General features: G+C 33.8%; 1 protein-coding gene across 5 annotated transcripts in view; it reads right to left on the reverse strand.

Moving 5' to 3' along the window:
- RPS6KA6 (ribosomal protein S6 kinase A6) overlaps nt 1–21,939 on the reverse strand; it is a 130,521-nt gene that overhangs the window by 102,611 nt on the left and 5,971 nt on the right. For all 5 annotated transcript variants that reach the window (XM_034949505.3, XM_008978143.5, XM_034949504.3 and 2 more), the window contains one exon: nt 4,287–4,346. In XM_034949505.3, coding sequence (XP_034805396.1) covers nt 4,287–4,346 — 60 coding nt within the window. The remainder of the gene's footprint in view (nt 1–4,286; nt 4,347–21,939) is intronic.

The raw sequence follows: 21,939 nt of genomic DNA on the forward strand, positions 1-21,939 counted from the left end.
ACTCCCAGTACCTCAGAACATGACTGTATTTAGGGATAGGGCCCTTAAAGAAGTAATTAAGGTAAAATGAGGCCATATGGGTGGGTTCTAATCCAATATGACTGACATCCTTATTTGAGGAGGAAATTAGAATACCTACACCTACAGAGGAATGACCACGTAAAGGTACAGGGAGAAGACTCATCTATAAGCTAAGGAAAGAGGATTCAGAAAAACCAACCCTGCCAACACCTTGATCTCAATCTTATAGAATGCAGCATCTTGGGAAAATAAATTTCTGCTGTTTAAGCCACCCATCTGTGGTTATTTGGTTAGGGTAGCCCTAGCAAACTACACATGGTACATAATCTTAGCTGATCTTTGAAAATAATGTTGCTACTGTGAAATGAAGATTTAATAACCTCTAAATAAGGACCCCTAGTCTTTCTACATCAAATAAAAAATCTGAATCTGAGGCCAGGATGACTATTAATTAGGTTTTATTATTTTTTTGCAACCATAAAGTAATCAGTGATATACAGAAAAAGTATGAAGGCTCAACCACAACCAAAATAGTATGTTCTGACCTCTATAATCTGTGATCATCTTTTTAATCCAGAGGGCCAACAGTGCTGTAACACTGGGAAAACACACTGTTAAAGTACAAAATGAACTGTCATATCTACTATTGCTCCATTCATTTGATAACTGATTTGTTTAGGAAGATGGAATCACCTGTTAATTGAAAAGAGAAAAAGCTGATGACAACCTAATAGCAATATACTATTATAACTCAATTACAGCAGTTTTCATATGACTGTGGAACTAACCTCCAGAAAACAAATCAAAACAAAAGAAGTATTTTTAAAGCCTGAACTTGTTTGTTTTTATTTAATAATAAAACATTCATCTATTCAAACATCAGCTTTATTTGTAGGTACACAGGCCAACTTGGTGAAAAGATCACCCTAAAAATCCAAGAATCATTTAGTTGTGGATTTGCTGAAACATATATGCAAAGACCCAGAAGAGCAGCTCGATATACCCTTCTCATTCAGTGAATAATATGGGGTCATTGAAAACCATGTCAAATATTAGTGTACTTTGAAAGAAAGCTAAGCGTAATACCAATATAAATGCCAAAATGCCATGAGGGTGAACTAAGCACATCAAAATTATGTACACAATGGAAGGTATCTGCAGAACACTTAGTTTTGTAAAAGTCTGCATTATGACTGAAAACCAAAGAATGCCGGCAAACTAGTTCCCACTTGGTTTGGTTTATTCTACTCACGAGGGTCATCTCCTTAGTTCCCTCATCTACAAATTGGCAGTAATACTTACTCTATTTCAGATCTCAGTTATAAGGATCAACTGAGAACTTTGAAAACCACAAAACATCCATAAAAATTGAAGTTACTGAACTTATTTGTACAGATGTTCCTGGACTTATGACAGCGTTGTCCCCATAAACCTATTGAAAGTTGAAAATTCACTTTCAACTTACAGTGAGTTTAGCCAAACTTAATCCTATTGTAAGTTGAGGAACATACTGAATATCACTTTTGCACCACTATAAAGTTGAAACTCATAAGTTGAACCATCCTGAGTCAGATACTCTCTGTAGTACTTATCTTTGCATACCTGATGGTGCAGCATAACTCGACTTTATAGTGGCTGACCAACATTTTTTAGTTGAACAATAATTATTCATCTGAGAGTTTTGCATATCTGTAGGACAAGGTTTCCAGTTTTTTAAGTAACTGAATAGAAATTAGAAGTAAACATCAGCATTGCAAGAGAAAAAATACTGAAGCATACTAAGGCTAAATGTGCATCAGAATAGAAAGACAAAGAGAGGAAAAAAAAATCCACCATACAGAAAGCAGGCATTCTCAGCTTGAAATAGCTCCTACCTGTGGTTCCACTGAGTCTAAGTAAAACACACTTGTAAAAAAGTATTTTTGAAAGAATTCTTAACAGACATATGTCAAGAATGGTTTTTAAAATAAGAAATTCAGGGCTTAAAAAAATCAGGATATTCAGCATTGTTTTTCAAAATATACATTTTCAGTTCACTATGACATTTACATCTCTGCATAATAAAAATATAAATCACTTTAGAGACTAAACATGTTGCTGACCTTGCACTAATGTAATCAACAAAGAATCTAATTGCTAACTGAATATTCTTTGAAATTTTTAAGATATTGATAGCATTAAAAATATGTATTTTATTTCAGAAAAAACAGATACTGGGTAGAGTTTTAAAAATAAATACCAATGGATCATAAACTACCAAATATAAGGCAGTTATGCTTATTTTGACAACAAATAAAAAGTTAACTCATGTCAGCCAACTACTAAAGGAGACAAATCATAACAAACTTTTTCTAACCTTGACATTGCTGAAAGAAGTAGGATACTAGGTGGTGAAATGTGATATTAGATATAGTTTATCAGCAACCTGTTACCTAATACTTACCATCACAGAGCAGTCTCTACAATCCTACACTATTTTAAAACAGTAAAAAAAAAAAAGCCAACCACAAAAAAACACATGGCAATCACAAAGAAAAAAATCGTAGCTGTATATTTAAAAATTTTAAGGGATAAATATATATGGTGTTTTTAATCACTCATATAGTTTTATTGACACAAATTGAGTACTTTAACCATCACACACCCAAAGTACATGGTTTCAAGTCCAGATAACTCAGGCCACAAACTAAATCAAATCCTTGGAAGTGATTCTAGGTCCTTTACTCTCCAAAATTTCACACTCTACCTTTTAGCCACTGAAGTTGATTGCATAAGGTAGATCATGTAAGTAACTAGCACTGTATATTTTTACTGCCTTTCCACTAAAAACTGAACTTCCTGACTTATCTTCTACTAAAATTATAAAGGTAAATATTTGCCAATCACCCTGTGTATGTGTCCTTGAGTTTATGCACCACACACACTGTTCCCCTGTGGTGTAAGCCATGATATCCTTGTGAATTTATTAATGCTAAAATATAATAAGCAGCCTTCTCCTTCTCCACTGCCTTTAATAGTTCCTTATACTCCTTTATCTTTTATAAACTGGCAACATTAATATTACTATGCCTATTAGTCCATATGATCTGTAGACAAATCTCTAGATAATGGTTTTGATAGTTTACATTTAATTATACTCAAAATTACAATATATTATTAATATTCAGTAAACTGCAAAAGCTACAAAGACAACATTGTATCTCTCATATTGTCAATCAAAATTAAAAGTGTTGTTACATGGTTACTAACTGCAGAAATAGTTACATAGAACATTTCAAAGGAGAGTTTTGGACAAACCCAATTTAAATCCCTCTGCTGGTTTCTATCTGAGCTAATTCCAATTATGAACAAGTTTTGGTGGAGGGGTCATCAAAGTTGATTTCATCCACAACCAAATAGAAAAAGGATAATGTTCTCCTCATCTTCTACTTCTTCAGGTCTACACAATATATCTGACCTAAAAGGAAGCACACTGCCCTAAGTCTTGATTCTGCTACTAGCTACTTTTATCACCTAGTATAAATCACAGACTCTCCAAGTTTCAGTAGACTAATCCATACAATGAAGTATTACATAATATCTCTGAGGTTCTTTCCAGCTTAAAAAATCTATAACTCTATGAAAATATCTATAGAAATAACAACCATAAAATAACAACATAAATGTAGATGCTGATTTAGTCAGATTCTCCCTACAAATCTTAAGAATGCTCTCTGTAAAACTAGATCTTGTAAAATAAGACTCTAGTATCTAGGCATTACATAGAATGGTCTAATGGCTAAGCAGTCTTTAAAACTAGTTAGAAACTTCTGAAATAATTTACACATAATCCTTTCTAAAAGCCAGGAAATTGATTTTAAATGATTTCAAGTTATGCTTATACAGTTCAATATTTCCAAGTCAGATATCCTTTCTACCCTGAGGTTGAAGATAATCTTCTCAAAGGATTCTATATTTAAGTATAATAATTCAGTTACTCATACACTGGCAACTGAAAATTTTATCCATTACACTTAAAATGGGTGAATTCAATAGCATGTAAATTATGTCTCAATAAAGCTGTTTATTTTTTAAAATGCATGCATAAGTATTTCTGTCAGGAAAACCTGTCCTATATTTTAAACTGCAGTTGAGTTATTAATAATTCCATTTGCTTATTACCAATTTACCTGAATATTTGTTTGATAGGAGCTTTTCTCCTTTCCCTGTATTCTTTTTCCTTATATGCTAAAAATGTGGCTTAATAAATTAACATAAATACTTACATGACAAGAATCTGCTTCTCCCTCTTCCATTGGCTCATCAACCATTTTAAGACCATTTACCTGAAAAACATTGTTCAAAAATTGAGGTTCAAAAGTATTAAAACAAGAGTGATAACTAAGAAAAATATAACCCTAGGCATTTCCTTCCATAATCTAACAAGATCCACACTTACTGAAAAACAAAAGGACAAAGGACACATAGAAGTACTTAGAAAAGGAACACTATTAACATGGTTCCCAGATTATCCTTGAGAAACTTTGATTTTCAGAGCTTTATGCTTAATTTCATATTGTTTAGAGTTTTGCAATAACAGATAACTATACACTAAGTATATAACCTATGTACTTTCATTAAATTGTCCCCAACCAAGTATTTATGACAGGAAAAAAAATGCCACAGAAATCTACCATGGGGGTATATTCAAAGCAAATTATAATAAGAACAGTTTTATATAATTGCACTGTTGTGAATTCCTCTTTCATTCAGTTAATTAAACATCATGACATACTATACAGAAGAAAAAATAAACTATAGGAGAAAGATGTAAGTAATCATGGAAACAAAACAAGTCAACATGCAGAGCTCAGTAGGTAATACTACTCATTCTTTAACAACTAATTCAAGAAACAGTAAAGTAGAAGACTTAGATCAAGGTTCTACAAACTATAACCCATGAGCTAAATCTGACCTCTTGTCTGTTTCTGTAAAAATTTTACTAGAACACAGCCAGACCCATTTGTTTCCATCTTATCTATGGCTGCTTTTGCACTACAACAGCAGAGTTGACCAGTTGTGACAGAGACCCTATGCCTGCAAAGCTTAAAATATTTCCTATCTGCACCCTTACAATCTGCCAAACACTGAACTGAGATGTTTGAAAATTAGGCAACAGGAAGACAAACTAGATAAAAAGGATTTTTACCACTGCCCATTTGTAAGTCAACAGAAAAAAAAATTAAAAAGTAAATTAGAGTTTCTTGTGACAGTCAAAATGAAATAAGCTCATAAGCCTATCTCCCCCGATTATAAACTAAAATCCTTATGTAGAATACAAAAAGAAACTACATAAGAACTCTGAAAATGAAACAAAAACAAATTAATTAGGGAAGATCAAAATTTGAAAATTAACTCTGATGAATTCCCTAGGTTTATTTTCTACCTTTATCTCCTGAATTTGAGCAGAGGAGAGAATGAGTCACAAGATTACACAGTAGACATCAACAAAAATTCCAAGAAAAATCCCATTTTCTAGACAAAGGACCAGGAAAAGACACACTTTTGAGCCTGTAAACATAAGGAGAATCCAAGATTCCCCATGTACACACTTTCTCTTTTTTGATGCTGAGTCCAACTCCAAGGCAAGCCCTGATCAAGAGAAAATCTCTCTCTCTGGCCAGAGGAAGCAGGAAAAGAGGTCCCTATTATAAGAAAAATGTGAGGGTAATCCCTGTTATTTTTTTTGCACTCTCTTCTTTACTTCATCCAAAAGGCAGCTCCAATAGTGTAAAGTTATATTCCAGCATAAAAAGCTAAGACTCTGAGAGAAACTCATATTTGTGGCCAGCAGAACAGAATAAAGGGCCCATGGGAATTGAAGAATGTGCAAGAAATCAGAGAGGATAGAATGAAGAGAGCAGATCCCCTAATTCTGTGTATGAACCAACACAAGTCCTGGTCACAACAACAAACTGCATGTGTGCAGAAAGGACTAAAGAAACATAACAAAGTCTTTGAGTACTGAACTACAATACCAATAATTGCTCGTCTCAGACTAACCACTGAATTAGCACATCCAATGAGTGGCACATGCAGAGTGCTGACCCAAACTCTCTGAAAACTGAATTAACATTGGAACCATTATCCAGAGAGGACAAGACATAACTTTGGAGTCAACCTAACTAGGTAGATTGCCTGCTGAAACAAACAAATCATCAACAAGTATCAACTCCAAGATGGCTCCAAAGTTGAACTATCTGACAAGAATCTTAAAGCAGCTACTGTAACTATGCTTTTCTGGATAAAAATAAACACACCTGAATGAAATGATAAAAGGTTCTCAGCAGAGAAATAGAAACTATGAAAAAAAACAAATGTAAGTAATTCTAGAACTAAAAATCATATGAAAAATTTTAAAAATACTGGATAGGCTCAATAAAAGAATGCAGGTGGCTGAGGAAATAAACTTTAAGACAGATCAATAGATGTCATCCAATATGAAGAAAAGAGTGAAAATGATGAAAAATAAACAGAGCCTCAGAGACATATGAAACACTATGAGACATTCTAAAATCCATGTCATTAACATCCCATAAAATAACAGAGTAATACTGAAAAAAATCACTTAACGAAATAAAGGCAATTTCATTCATATGAAATAATGAAAACAGGGAAATGTATAGAGACAGAAAGCAGACTAATGGTTGGTTGGGGTGAGGTATGTGGAGATGGAGGTCATAACTAAAGGGTACAATGTTCCTTTTTGATGTGATGAAGAACTTTTAAAATTTACTGTTGTGATAGTTGTACATATTTGTGAATATAATAAAAAGTATTGGATTGTATATTTTAAATGGGTGAATTATATGTTATGTGAATTCTATCTCACTAAAGCTGTATTTTCAAGATAAATAATGGCTGAACACTTCCCAAATTTGAAAAAAAAATTACAGTTTCAAGAAGTTCAGTAAATCCCAAACAGAATAAAATTAAAGAAATCCACCCCAAGACACATCTTAAGTAAACTACTTTAAACCAAAGGAAAAATGGGGAAAATATTGAAAGGAGTGAGAGAAAAACCACACATTACATAAAGAGGAACATCAAACTGAATGACTGCAGATTTCTCGTAAGAAATCATGGAGACCAGAAAACAGAGAACATTAACCCGAAATCAGTGGAAACACGTTAAGACACAAATCTGTACATACATTTTTACAGCAGCTTTATTTATCATTGTCATAAATTGGAAACAATCAAGATGGTCTTCAACTGATGAGTGGATAAAAAGAATACTACTTTTTACTCATCAATAAAAAGAAGAGAACTGTTGATACTTGTAACAACATCGATGAATCTTAAAAGCATTTCTGCTAACTGAAAGAAGCCAAATCCAAAAGGCTAAATACTGTATGACTTCATGTATAAGATACTTTGAATAAAGCAAAACTGTAGGGAAAGAATAAAGATAACTGGTTCAACGGGTTGGGGGTAGAGGAAGACGAATATCACTCAGCAATAAAAAAGAATAATATATTGATACATTCAACAACATGGATGAATCCCAAACACATTGTAAATAAAAGGTGCAAGATTCAAAAGGCTACATTCTGTAGGATTCCATTTATATGTTATTCTGGAAAAGGTAAAACTAAAAGGAATGGAGAAGAAATTGGTGGTTGCAAGGAGTTAGGGATAGGGAAGAGGCTGACTACAAAGAGGCATCACATAGGAAGAGTGTGTGTGTGTGTGTGTGTGCTGGGGAGGGTGGGTCATCGAACAACTCTTTATCTGGATTGTGATGATGGTTACACAACTCTATACATTTTTTAATCTCAGAACCCTACATGAAAAAGAGTGAATTTTACTATATGAAAAATTGGAAACCAATTTATTAAAAAGTAAATTAGCATTATTTACTCAACTAGCATCTCTATTCTAAAAATAAATCCCACTGAAAACTAGCAATGGTCAATAAAGTCAGTAATGATGTCTACTTTGCTAACGGATCCATCAGTCATTATCTTATTTGATCTCTCTGCAGCATGTCACAGGTGACCACTCTCCTATTTGAGTCTTTAGCTTCTGTAATACCATACACTCCTTTTATTTTACTCCAATTTCCTTTGCTGCTTTTTTTCAATACCCTTGAAACACTGTAATTCCTCAGGAAATGGACTAGGATCACCTTCTCATCCCACTCCACATTCTTTGCCCAGGCAGCTAATTTACTAACATGATTCACGTTTACTCAGTGACTAACTCTGAGTTCCTGATCCATATATCCAACTGCATACTTGACATTTCCACATGTTTATCTCAGATGTCTCTCAAAAATAACCAATACAAAAAGGAATTCTTGACCCCTGCTTCATATCTGCTCTTTCTTCAGGGTTTCCCATTTCATTAAATGATAACACCATCTACCACCTTAGCTCAACAAAACAGACTATGTGGGATTAAAAAAAAAAAACTGTGACAGATTCATTGTAAGCATATAGAAAGAAGACCATTTGGAAAACAGTCCAGAAATCAATATTAAGACAGAATCGTGATAATTAAATTTTTGCCATAAAATGACTCTCAGAATTATCCATAGAAAAAAGGATTATGCATAGGAAGAGGATTATCCATAAAAAAAGAAAAATATTGCTTTCCTCTGTTACCTTAGTTACTGGTTACTTCCTATTCATATCATCTTATGACTAATTTATCATGAAGCTGTGGGTCTGAAGGAACTAGAAATAAAATGAATGTGAATGAGTCAAGAAGATCACTCTATCCTGGAAATTATCTCAGTCAGAAATGGCCTTTAGAAACAGAACACTCCATTGCTCCCATCTCATCTACCCTCAAGGTATCAGGTTTTCAGTATAAGAATATTCATCCTACGGAGAACCACAGTGTATACTCATTGATACTTACTATAATTTAAATCACTTTCATCCACATAAAAACAAAAATAATTTCTGAATTCTCTGGGACAATAAATCTTTATTTCAAAAATAAAATTTGTAATTTGAAAAGATAAGCAGACATGCTGCTTTCCCCAATTAAGTGCCAAATGGGAGGAAAAAAATTCTACATATGATTCTGGAATGTTTATCATCAACAATAAAGGTAGTAATAATTTACTCAGATATTTCAAAATCCAAGTGAACAGACTCTTGTACCAGGGCTTAGAGAAGACTACTTTAAAAATTCTTTTCACATTTTATCAGAAAAGACTTAAAGCACTTACAAATATGCTGGACAAACAGAAATCCTAAACTGAGTTGCTGTACTCATCTGATCCCAGAAAATCACATAGGTCACTTCAAATTTATCGCTTTCTTACTATTATTGACCAAAGCAACTCATCAAGGAAAACTGAACTGAGAAATTAAAAAAAAAATCCCTTTCAGATCCTTGGAATTGGAGGTGGTATGGGATAGTGAACATATGAATACAAATAGTTTAGTAAAAGAGTTTACTGTTATCTATGATACATAAACCTGTTCCTTAGTGTTACACAAAAGGAGGAAGTTAACAGAGCTTGTAGCTTGGTGCTGAAAGATATATTGAAACTTAGAAGTAGGTCCACATCTAACTAGAATAAAATCTACTTTTTCCTTATTTGTGTGCACCTCTGAAGAAGAAAGTAGAGAGATACACGTTTCCGAAGAAGACAGTAGAGAGATACACAAATAAGAACTAGATAAAAAGTGAGAATAAATACGGGTGATGCAAATGATTAACAAAACATACACAGGACAGCAGTTTCCACAATAAATTTGACAATATTATATATTTTCAAGTATTCTCCAGGATCCCCAAAATCAACCTAGTAAAAAAAAATATTGGCCAGGTGCTGTGGCTCATGCCTGTAATCCCAGCACTTTGGGAAACTAAGGCAGGTGCATCACCTGAGATCAGGAGCTCGAGATCAGCCTGGCCAACATGGTGAAACCCGTCTCTACTAAAAATATAAAAATTAGCTGTACGTAGTGACACATGCCTGTAATCCCAGCTACATGGGAGGCTGAGGCACAACTGCTTGAACCCAGGAGGTGGAGGTTTCAGTGAGCCGAGATTATGCTACAACACTCCAGCTTGGATGGCAGAGTAAGACTCCTTCTAAAAAAAAAAAAAGAAAGAAAGAAAATATGTCTCTCAAATAAGCTTTACATTTACATATTGGTCACTGATAGCTTTTGTAAAGAAGACTTCTTCTATTCAATTTTTTCACTTTATTTAAATAACAGAAGTAAATTAGAGCTAAAGATAAAGGTGGGTCCACATCTACCTAAAATAAAGATCCGGCCAGGCATAGTGGCTCACGTCTGTAATCCCAACACTTTGGGAGGCTGAGGCGGGTGGATCACCTGAGGTCAGGAGTTCGACACCAGCCTGGCCAACATAGTGAAACCCCGTCTCTACTAAAAATACAAAAATTAGCTGGGTGTGGCAGCATGCACTTGTAATCCCAGCTACTGGGGAGGCTGAGGCAGGAGAACTACTTGAACCCAGGAGGTGGAGGTTGCAGTGAGCCAAGATCACGCCACTGCATTCCAGCCTGGGCGACAGAGTGAGACTCTGGCTCAAAGGCAAAAAAAAACAAAAAACAAAACAAAAAAAATCTATGCCTATATATTAAGCCCAGGACAAAATAAAACAGAGAAAGAAACCTACCAATTAAGCAATGTGCTGGACACTCTAAGATAGGCCCCCATGATCCTCACCTCTTGCTGTTTATGCCCTTCTATAATCCCCATCCCCTTGAATGTGAACATGGCCTATCACTGAATTCCAACCAATAGAATATGGCAAAGGCGATGAGATTTTACATATATGATTACACTGTGTCATATAAGACTCTAGAGGCTTTCCTTTCTGACTTGATTGAAGTAATTAAGTGACCATGTTGAGAAAGTCCCCATAACGAGGGACTGTGGTCATCCTCTAGGAACTACAGGCAGCCTCTAGGAGTTGAAAGCAGCCTCCACTCAACATCCAGCAAGAAGCCAGGGCCCTCAGTCCTGCAACCACAAGGAAAGGAACTCTACCAAGAATCTGAGGGAGTGTAAAAGTAGATTATTCACCCAGTCAAGCCTCTATATAACAATGCAGAACAGCTGAAACCTTGATTACATTTTTGTGGGAATCGAAGCAGAGGACCAAGCTGACCCATGTGTTGATTACAGCTTTGTAGGGCCCTAAGCAGAGGATCTAGTTGAGCCAAGCCCAGATTCCTGATCCATAGAAACTGTGAGATAATAAATGTGTCTTGGTTAAAGCTGCTAAATTTATGGTAATTTTTTGCAGCACTAGGTAATACAATCAAAAGTGTCTATGATCAAAAATTCTCCCCTGAAACAGACTTTCCAGAGACAAATTTTACAGTTTAATCATTTTAAAATAGATCTTTACTTATTAAACTCACATATTTGTTCTCATTTGGTAGAAATAAAACTGTAAACTATATACTAGTAAGTGACCCAGGACAAATGTTTAAGTGGGGCCAAATTTTTAATTTTAGTTTCAATAAACTTAAAATTGAGCAGTTCTATTTTTGTCCTTTAATCCTGCTTTCCGAAAAATCAATCACTAACTTAAGCACAGTATAGAGAACGTAATTCCTTTTTTTTAAAATTTTATTTTAAGTTCTGGGATACATGTGATGAATGTGCAGGTTTGTTACACAGGTATACATGTGCCATGGTGGCTTGCTCCACCTATCAACTCGCCATCTAGGTTTTAAGCTCCACATGCATTAGGTATTTGTACGAATACTCTCCCCGCCCTTTTCCCGCCAACCCCCGACATACCCCAGTGTGTGATATTCCCCTCCCTGTGTCCATGTGTTCTCATTGTTCAACTCCCACTTATGAGTGAGAACATGTGGTGTTCGGTTTTCTGTCCCTGTGTTAGTTTGCTAAGGATGATGGTTTCTAGTTTCATCCATGTCCCTGCAAAGGACATGAACTCATTCTTTTTATGGCTGCATAGTATTCCATGATGTGTATGTGCCACATTTTCTTTATCCAGTCTATCATTGATGGGCATTTGGGTTAGTTCCAAGTGTTTGCTGCAATAAATAGTAGTGCAATAAACATGCGTGTTTATATATAGTGTTTATATATAGTGCTGCAATAAATAGGGCTGCAATAAACATACGTGTGCATGTGTCTTTATATTAGAATGATTTATAATCCTTTGGGTATATACCCATTAATGGGATTGCTAGATCAAATGGTATTTCTGGTCCTAGATCCTTGACGAATCACCGCAAGAACATAATTTCATATTCCTTTAACAATCAGGGATATCTCAGCATCTTAAGAACTAACCCTCTCAACATGAATTATCAACAGCATGGCTTTGTTGAAATGGAAAGTAAATCCAGAATATATCCTGGAATTTACTTTTTCAAAATAATTCCACCATACATAAGGATGCGGAGAAATTGGAACCTCTGTGCACTGTTGGTGACAACGTAAAATGGTATAGCTGCTATGAAAAGCAGTATAGCAATTCCTTAAAAATTTAAAATAGAATTACCATATGATCTAGCAATCCCACTTCAGGGTATAGAACCAAAAAAATCGAAAGCAGGGTCTCAAAAAGATATTTGTACACCTATGTTCATAGCAGCATTATTTACAAATAGCCAAAAGGTAGAAGCAACCCAAGTATTTATCGACAGATGGTAAGTTAAACAAAATGTGGTATATACATACAATGGAATATCATTCAACCTTAAAAAGAAAGGAAATTCTGACACACGCTGCAACATGAACCATGATGATATTATATGAATTGAAATAAGCCAGTCATAAAATGACAAATACTATATGGTTCCATTTATATAAGGTATCTAGAATAGTCAAATTCATAGAGATGGAAAGTAGAAAGGTGGTTGCTGGGGCTGGCAAAAAGGGGAGAATGGAAAGCTTTTGTGTAACGTGTAAGGAGTTCTAGTTTTGCAAGGTAAAAACAGTCCTGTAGATTGGCTGCACAATAATGTGAATGTACTCAACACTTTTGAACTGTATTCTTTAAAATGGTTAAGATGGCAAATTTTATGTTTCATATATATATTTATATATATAAGACAATTTAAAATTTTAATGCTAAAAATAAGATTAGTAATACATCACATCAGGTAAATTTCTTGTCATGTGCATCTAGACTTAAAGCTCCTTGAGGAATGATGCTGTGTTTCATTCATTAGGCAGGCATAGTATGTCATGAAAACAGCAATTCTTCAGTGTCAAGCAGACCAAGATTCAAACTCTAAAGCTCTACTTTTACTGCCTTTGAAAAGTTTATTAAGCTTAGTTGCAATTTCTTCATCTGTGAAATGAGCAACCTAGGATTGTCAGGATTCATACAATGTTCCTAAAGCAGCTGGCACAGTGTCTGACATGTGCTCAACAAATGCATGATGTGTGAATGTTTTTCTGATAAAAACAATACAGAAAAAAATAAAAACATTTTAGCTAATAATTCATCAGAGGTGAATAATGCTGCCTGTATAGAGAATAAACAATCTGTGAATCAAAACTTACTGCCATATCACTATCATAATAGTATTGACTCAATAGTCTTAATTTAGTTTTTTTGTATCATTTATTTATTTTTTGAGATAGGATCTCGCTGTGTCGCCCCAGGCTGCAGTGCAGTGGCCGTGCGATCACAGCTCATTGTAACCTCAAACTCCTAGGCTCAAATAATCCTCCTGCCCCAGCTTCCCAAAGCACAGGGATTACAGTCATGAGCCACAGTGCCCAGCCCTAGTGTAGTTTTGATATGTCATACTGTTGTGGAAAGATCACTTTTAAAATTATGATAGAATCACTTTTGGTCAACGTGAAATGAATCTCCCAAACCAACCCATAAAGGTATATACATACTCATGAACATACTCTTTGCTTTAAGAAACACAAATTGGAGAGAAATAAAAAAGTATCTTTGTATATTTTTACTATAACACACTTTATCAATTTATCTAACAGTCTTTTAAGCAAGACATTTCCAAAAATAAGATTTAGTTGGTTTGTGTTTTTGGATTCACCAGGCAAGTTTTAATTTGTACTATGTCTTTTATACTACCAAATATTTTCAAAGGTTTATTAATATCTATGGTCATTTCCCCAAAACACTTTAATCTTTTTGAACTTTTAGATTAAATTATATAGTTAACATACTGCTTATGAGAAATCTGATAACAACTACAATACTCATTTTAAATGATTTACTTTGATCCTTTCTGGCTTTCTAATTATACAATATTCCTGTAGTTTGTACCTCAAGAGGTTTGAAATATACCCACCTAATTATTGTCACTGCTTCAGGGAGGACTTAAGAAAGGGCAATTATGTTTCAAATCAATTTAAAAGAGATGTCTTTTTTTTAAAAGAGTCTCAGAATGGGACAAGAGTATACAGCCTCCAAGCGATTACTTTAGTCAGGTATTTAAATGCAATCATGAGGCTCTGTTGTAAAAGCAGTTAGCTGGTAAAACATATCCATGTTCAAATTAAGGTATAAAACCAAGTCCAAAGTTAAATATGAATGATGGAGTATTTGCCATTTTGAATTACCTGTGCTTTTGAATGTCAACTCATCTTTATCAAGACTCAACGTTAACACTTTCCCTTTTTCCTTCCACCTTACCCTATGCAGACTTCTATCAGTAAACACTGTGTTACTTGTTAAGTGTCTCTTACATCTCTCTATCATACTGTAATCTCCTGGAGGAAAGGGATCTCATCATATTACTCTTGGTTACCCCAGTACCTAGCATAATATCTGGAACATAATAGACACTGGAAAAATATTTACAAAATGGAATGACTAAAATCTGGGATCTAAATGAATAAAATTTATAAAATAACTTCAATAATAAGCAATGGCCATTATTTTTCCTTCGATTTTTATTAGTTTTCTTACTAAAAATGTTTAAAACCAACTTTCAAACATAATTTCATGACGAAGTTACAGTAAGTCATTTTACTTCCCATTTCTGACTCTTAAATGCTAACAGCAAAGAGGAATTCAGCTTTTTCAAAATCACATTAAAAATATATTATATGGGTTAGTCATAAAATTGTTTTCAAGAAAAAAAATGTTAGAAATTCTTTGTATTTCATATCTTGCATGGAAATCACATTATGAACCTCAGTATCCGTGGGAGATTGGTTCCAGGACCTCTCGTGGATGCCAAAATCCACAGATGCTCAAGTTTTGTATATAAAATGATGTGGCATTTGCATATAACTATGCACATCCTCCTCTATACTTTAAATTATCTCTATTATTTATCTGTTAAATCTCTTCCTCTATATTTTAAATTATCTCCACTAACAACTATTTACATGGCATTTATACTGCTAGGTATTACATAGCAATAATGTTATCTCTATTAACAGCTATTTACATAGCATTTATATGCTAGGTATTACATAGCCAAGAGTAAGGGGAGCTATGCAAAGCAAGAATACGGCACAAACTGAACTGCCATACATACCGAGGCTCTACTTTCTTGATGGCTTATTTGAGTAGGAGGAAATCAGGTATTAATATATTAGAAAAGCAAAAGGGTGGGAAAGATCTATTAGTGAACCTGTGAATAATGCCACAGGAGTATGGAATTAAAACATTAACAACCAAAATATTTTTAAAAATCTTTCTATAAGGCTAAATTTGTTGGAATTTGTGACATAATATATCGTCCTTCAGTTCAGATATTTCTTTGTACATTATGGAAAAATGCGTAAATACACAGTTAATTAGTTTTCAGTTATCAAGACAGAAATTGAGAGCAATAACCAAATGAACCCTATCTAGTAACACAACACTATACATATTTAATCATAATTTGGTGAGTGCATGCAAAATAATATTTAGAACCAATTAAAAAAAATCCAATTATCATCATGCTTTTAAAAAGGACTAGTAGTTGTACTACTATTACTACTGAGTTACTACTGAGTCACTACTGAGTCACTGAGTAACTACTGTTACTACTGAGTTAAACTAAGTACGTCAATATTACATAAACATTAGAAGGTATTTCCAGAACATTTGAGTTTTTACAACCTTGTTTCAATGACAGAAATGCAGCTTCCTGGTTTCTATTCAGGCAGGAATTTGTTTACTCTGCTTAGCTGAAATCAGAGCTAATGACTTTATTGGTTTTGAATAGCTCCAAAGTGTTCCCAATGCAAAGGCACTGGCTGTCTGGCCAGTCTCATATGGGCTACAACACATGCATTTGGGAAGTTTACTTTCCAAAAATATAAGTATTCATGTGGTATAAATGAAGTCATGTACATATACAACCTGAATACACACATGACATTCTGAGGTAGTAATTCTCACTGTTGTAACCTCTTCAAGATATGAAGTCTATATAATCACATTAAAATACTACCTTTGGGGTATGAATTAAGTTTAAATTGTCCACTGAGTTATATATCAGGGTTAAAGAAGTACTTTGTCTAGAACACCTAAATCTTTAGTCATTTTTTGAAAGGAAAAAGAACTTTATTATTCTTGACAAACATTATATACAAAGTACAACTGTGTTACTTCTCAAAATAATCATAAACATGTTAATTCCCATTTTATATGTGAAGAAACTGATTAATTAAATAACATATACCTAAAAACACACAGCAAGCTAGTGACAGGATAAAACAACTTTATCCCAGTGAGTCACAGTTCCTAAATGTCCTACACCATATTACTCTATTCTTTCATCACTTCATAAACAATGGAGAATAAAGGAAAAAATTTAAAAACTAAAATGGGTTTATATGTGGAAAAAAGTCAAAAATAGACAGCTATTACACAACCTTAGCTTGAGGTCAAATTCTACCTGATATGTGTGGGGTTTTTTCCATTAATAAATGTTCGCTGTCAAAAAACTACTCAGAGAAAATCACAAGTCAATAGACTACAGAAAACAGAAGCTCAGTGAATAAAGAAAATATAAGTTCAGCAAAAGCAGTACCATCCTCTTGAGAAATGAATACGAAAAAAAGACAGCCTTACTACAGCTAATCAAGGAAGAATAAAATGTTTCAAAATTCAAGTCACAGGTAGAAGCAGATGGTCAAAAAGGAGAAATGTGTATTTGTATATAAATACCTTTAAAGAAGAAATACTAATAACTGCATAATTATATATGATACTTAAATATCATTATACAATAGTTGATTTTTTTAACTTGCAAGCCTGTTAATCTTCAATAACTCAGATTGCAGATGTGATATATTTAAAAATAATAACATTTACTGAGTGCTTACAATGGAAAAGACACTCTTCTAAGTGCTTTACATATATTATATGCTACTGTTATCCCCATTTTACAGATAGAGCGACCAAGTAAACTACAGAGAAGTAACTTGTCCAAGGTCACACAGTAAATAAATAAAGAGCCAGAATTTAAACTCGGGCATTCTAGCTCTAGGGAACCAGCTATTATCCTCTATGGTATTCTGAATTTGTAAAGAATCTGAGATGGCTAACCCAACTGTTCATATTTCCTTAAGTTTAAAATCAACTTAATTAGCACAATATTCTCAATACAAACCCAACCTACATTATTCTCATATTTCCTCTTTCACATAGGAAGACATGAGGCACTGAGTATCATTAACCAAGGTTAAAGAAGGTAGTTTTAAAATGTTTCTCAAAGAACGAATATCATTCTCTTCTTAAAACCAAAAGGAATATACAACAATTGTCAATTTTAAAAACTAAAATATAAATTTTTTGAGACAAGGTCTCGCTCTGTCACCCAGGCTGGAGTGCAGTGGCACAATCATGGCTCACAGCAGCCTTGACTTCCCAGGCTCAAGTGATCCTCCCACCTCAGCTCCACAAGTAGCTGGGACCACAGGCATGCACCACCACACTCAGCTAATTTTTTATTCTTTTTAGAGACAGGGTCTCACTATGTTGCCCAGGCTGGTCTCAAACTCCTGGGCTCAAGTATTCCTCGCACGCTGCCTCCCAAAGTGCTGGGATTACAGGCATAAGCCACCGTGCCAAGCCAAAATAATTTTATTTAAAAAGAGCAAAATTAAATCTATGTTAATGATGGTTACCAAAGCTCCAACAATCCAGGCTCCCATTTTCTTGGCAAAGAGATAGTTTCTAGAATATGAACTGAAGCTTATTCAGTCTTGTAGCTTTCATGTCTAATACTAAGCAACTAACAGGTCACAAACTGCTATATAAAAAATGTTAGGGGTAATGTACAAATATGGGGGAGGAGATAAGCAGAGAAGTATCACTGCAGAATGAGAAAGTTCACATAAAACTTCTAGCACCATTAGGTTTCCTCATCTATAAAAGGGTCTAAGAACAGTCACTTAATGTTTTGAAAATTAATGACTGCAAAGAAAATATATCACAGAAATTATTTTGTTTTTTAACAAAGAATATTTAACTAAACCCAATACAGAAACAACCTCAAGAATTTTATTAATTGTATTAATTAATTAATTTTATTAACACCATATATCTATGCTCAGTAAGTGCAATTCTGAAGTTCCACAGGACTAATTCATTAAAATTATTATGAAAACTACACATATGTGACAAAATGATTTTTGATATAGTACAAAGGCAATTCAATAGAGAACAGGTAGTCTTTTCAACAAATGGTGGCAGAGCAACTGGACATACCTGTGTAAAAAAGTAGACTTCTATCACACTACCCACCGTATTCAAAAATTAACTAGAAATGGATCAAAGACCTAAATTAAGAAATATAACTAAAAAACTTCTAGAAGAAAACTTAAGGGAAAAATTCTGTAACTTTGGATTAGGCTAGGATTTCTTAGATACAACACCAGAAACACAATTCATAAAAGAAAAAAAAACTGACAAACTGGACTTCGCTAAGATGAAAAACCTCGACTCTTTATTAAGAGAATGAAAAGACAGACCACGTGGGAAAAATATTTGGAAATCAGTATCTAATAAAGGACTTGCATTTGGAATATAAAGAACTCTCAAAATTCAATAATAAGAAAACAACCCAACTTGAACAATTTCAAAAAATTTGAAAAGACAACTCATCAGAGAATATATACGGATGGCAAATAAGCATATGAAAATATGCTTAGCAACATGTGTCATTAGGGAAATGCAAGTTAAAATCACAATTAGATACCCCTACACTCCAATTAGAATAGCTATTTTTTTTCACTTAATCTGACAAGACTAAGTGCTGGCAAGTACTCAGAGCAGCTGGAATTCTCACGCAGCAACCTCACTCCTAAGTGTTTACCCAATATAAGTGAAAAGTTATGTCCAAACCGAAATTTTCATACAAATGTGTATAACGGCTTTATTCATAATCACCAAACACTGGTAACAACCCAAATCCAAATGTCCTTCAAGTTATTAATGAACAAATCAACTGTGGTACATTCACATAACAGACGAGTGCACAGCAATAAAAAAGAAAGAACTACTGATACACATAATATCATGAATAAAGACCAAATAAAATCAAATTAATATTGTTCATAGATATGAAGTTGCTGAATGACCATGTCTTTTTTGAAAATCCGTATTGACTGACCTCCCTTAAGAGATTCTATAAGTATTCACTTATTCCAATGTAATTGCTCTACAAATGATAAACACAATAAATGTTTTATGATTGTGCCAGAAGGTCTAGAGTTACTCTTCTCCATCTGTAAAATAAAGTACAAAATCATACACAAATTATCTTATATATGTTCTATCATTCTTGTATATGTCTCTATAATCAACATATGGTTTTCTGCATATGCCCATTAAGTTTGAAATGTAATTGTTTCCAACAGCATTCATTCATCACTGCATCTACTCCAGGTGAACAATCATGAATGCAAAATATTTTTATCAAATCAGACCTAATGGCTTATCTATTTCCCTTAATTTTGAATTTTGACTATTCTCAATTAGTACAATTTCTTTAACACATACACCAAACCTCTCTCATTTTAAGAAAAACTAAAAGTCATTTGAAAGCTGACATTCAGTCCACATTTCCCCTCATATGACGTTTTTCTCCTTTGTTTTCTGAAGTTCTGTCCACTCTGATCCTTTAAGTAGAGTAATAAATCCCTATACCTCAACTCTTATCAAGCTTATGATTTTTAGGATAATTCATGTTCCATTTTCACTTATGTCTTAATGACTAATTTCAACTGTAGTAACTGAAAATAGCAAAAATGTTTTATGTAATAATTTCCCCAGAATCTTCAGAAAGAAAGTGCAAATTTCAAGTTCTGCCTTTTTTGAAAAAGGTAGCAACTTTCCCCCTAAAATTTCCTCAGATTTTAAAAGCTGATCTTGATCTTTATTTTTTTATTTTTTTGCATTTTTTCTCAAAATTCAGTTGAGTGTATTTGTGTGGCTCTATTTCTGTGTACTCTATTCTGGTCTACTGATCTACGTGTCTATTCTTCCACCAATACCACATTGTCTTTATTATAGTTACATAGTAAAACGTAATATCCAATAGAGTAATTCCTTATTTTATTTTTCTTTTTCAAAATTGTTTTAGAGCTTCTAGGTCTTGTACTTTTACATATACATTTTAGAACATGCTTGTCTGTTTACAAAACAAAACAAAACAAAAAAACAGACTTGCTGGGATTTTGTTGACATTTATTTAACTTAAATAGACAGGCATGGCTATTGAATCAGCACATCTGACTGCTGATCTAATATGGTTGCTAACAACGTATCTATATTCTCTCCTTATTTTCAATATTGTCCTTGGGGGGAGATAGCAATGTATAGAGGAAAAAGCATGAATTTAAAATAATCTAGGTTCAAATTCCAGACGTACTTCCCACTAACTTGCATGTATCTTTCTATTCTGTTAAAAAGACATAACTGTCTTACCAAGATGTTTTGAAGAATGAATAAAACTGAGATAATCTATGATGCATCTAGTACTAGCTGGTACATAGTTCATGCTCAATAAACGCTATTATCTCTTTCTCCCTTAAGATTCGATACCTTTAAATGGAATGGATTCCAACGTTTTTTCAGGTTAAAAAATTTGTATTGGGTGTTTAAATTGCTATATTTCCTCTTAAAGTTTGTCTTCAATCACTTTACAGGAGAGACAGAGGGATTTCATAGTAATAATTACCCATGGGTTTTGAAATTTTTTAGAGATGTAATGGGATATTTGTCATTCAAAACAGAGTCACTATCTCCTTACTCAGCTAGTAAAATGGGTGAACAAGTTATTTAACCTCTTAGTTATATGGCTGAACTATATCAAAACTAGCTTCGGTACTAAATTTTGTTTTTAATGCTACTGGAAAAGCAAATTCCTCAAAACTAAAGAGCAAGAACATACAGGACAGTTCAAACAACCCAATTTGGCTCCAGTCATATCTTAAAACAACAACAAAATAAAACACACAGAAAAATATCACAATTCACAGATAATTTACTGCAGAGCTAATTGCTAGCTTACAAATTAATATTCTTTTTTTCCTATTGAATAATGACAACTACGTGACTATTTCTTTTTTTACTTTGGCCTAGAGCTGTGGTTTTTAACCCTGGCTGTGCATCATAAGCATCTGGGGAATAGATGCCCAGGCCCCCTCTAGATTAGTTAAATGTGAATCTCTGAGTGGAACACTGGCATGGATAATTTTTTTACACTCCCAGGTAAATATAACACACAGCCAGAGTTGAGAAAAACCAGCTAAGAAAACTCAAGGCCAAATTTATAATTCAACTATATTTTAAACATGTCATAGACCCTTACAGCCTGCTTATTTGTGCTCTATTTTACCCTTCATCCCCTACCCTCCACCCTTTTCATATATCTCCTACTTTGTTTTCCCTTATCCTCAATATCAAAATAGTTATCAGATTATATTTCCCATATACCATCTCAAATGCTCGGTAAAATGA

The sequence above is a fragment of the Pan paniscus genome, chromosome X (assembly GCF_029289425.2).
Source record: "Pan paniscus chromosome X, NHGRI_mPanPan1-v2.0_pri, whole genome shotgun sequence".
NCBI lineage: Eukaryota > Metazoa > Chordata > Mammalia > Primates > Hominidae > Pan > Pan paniscus.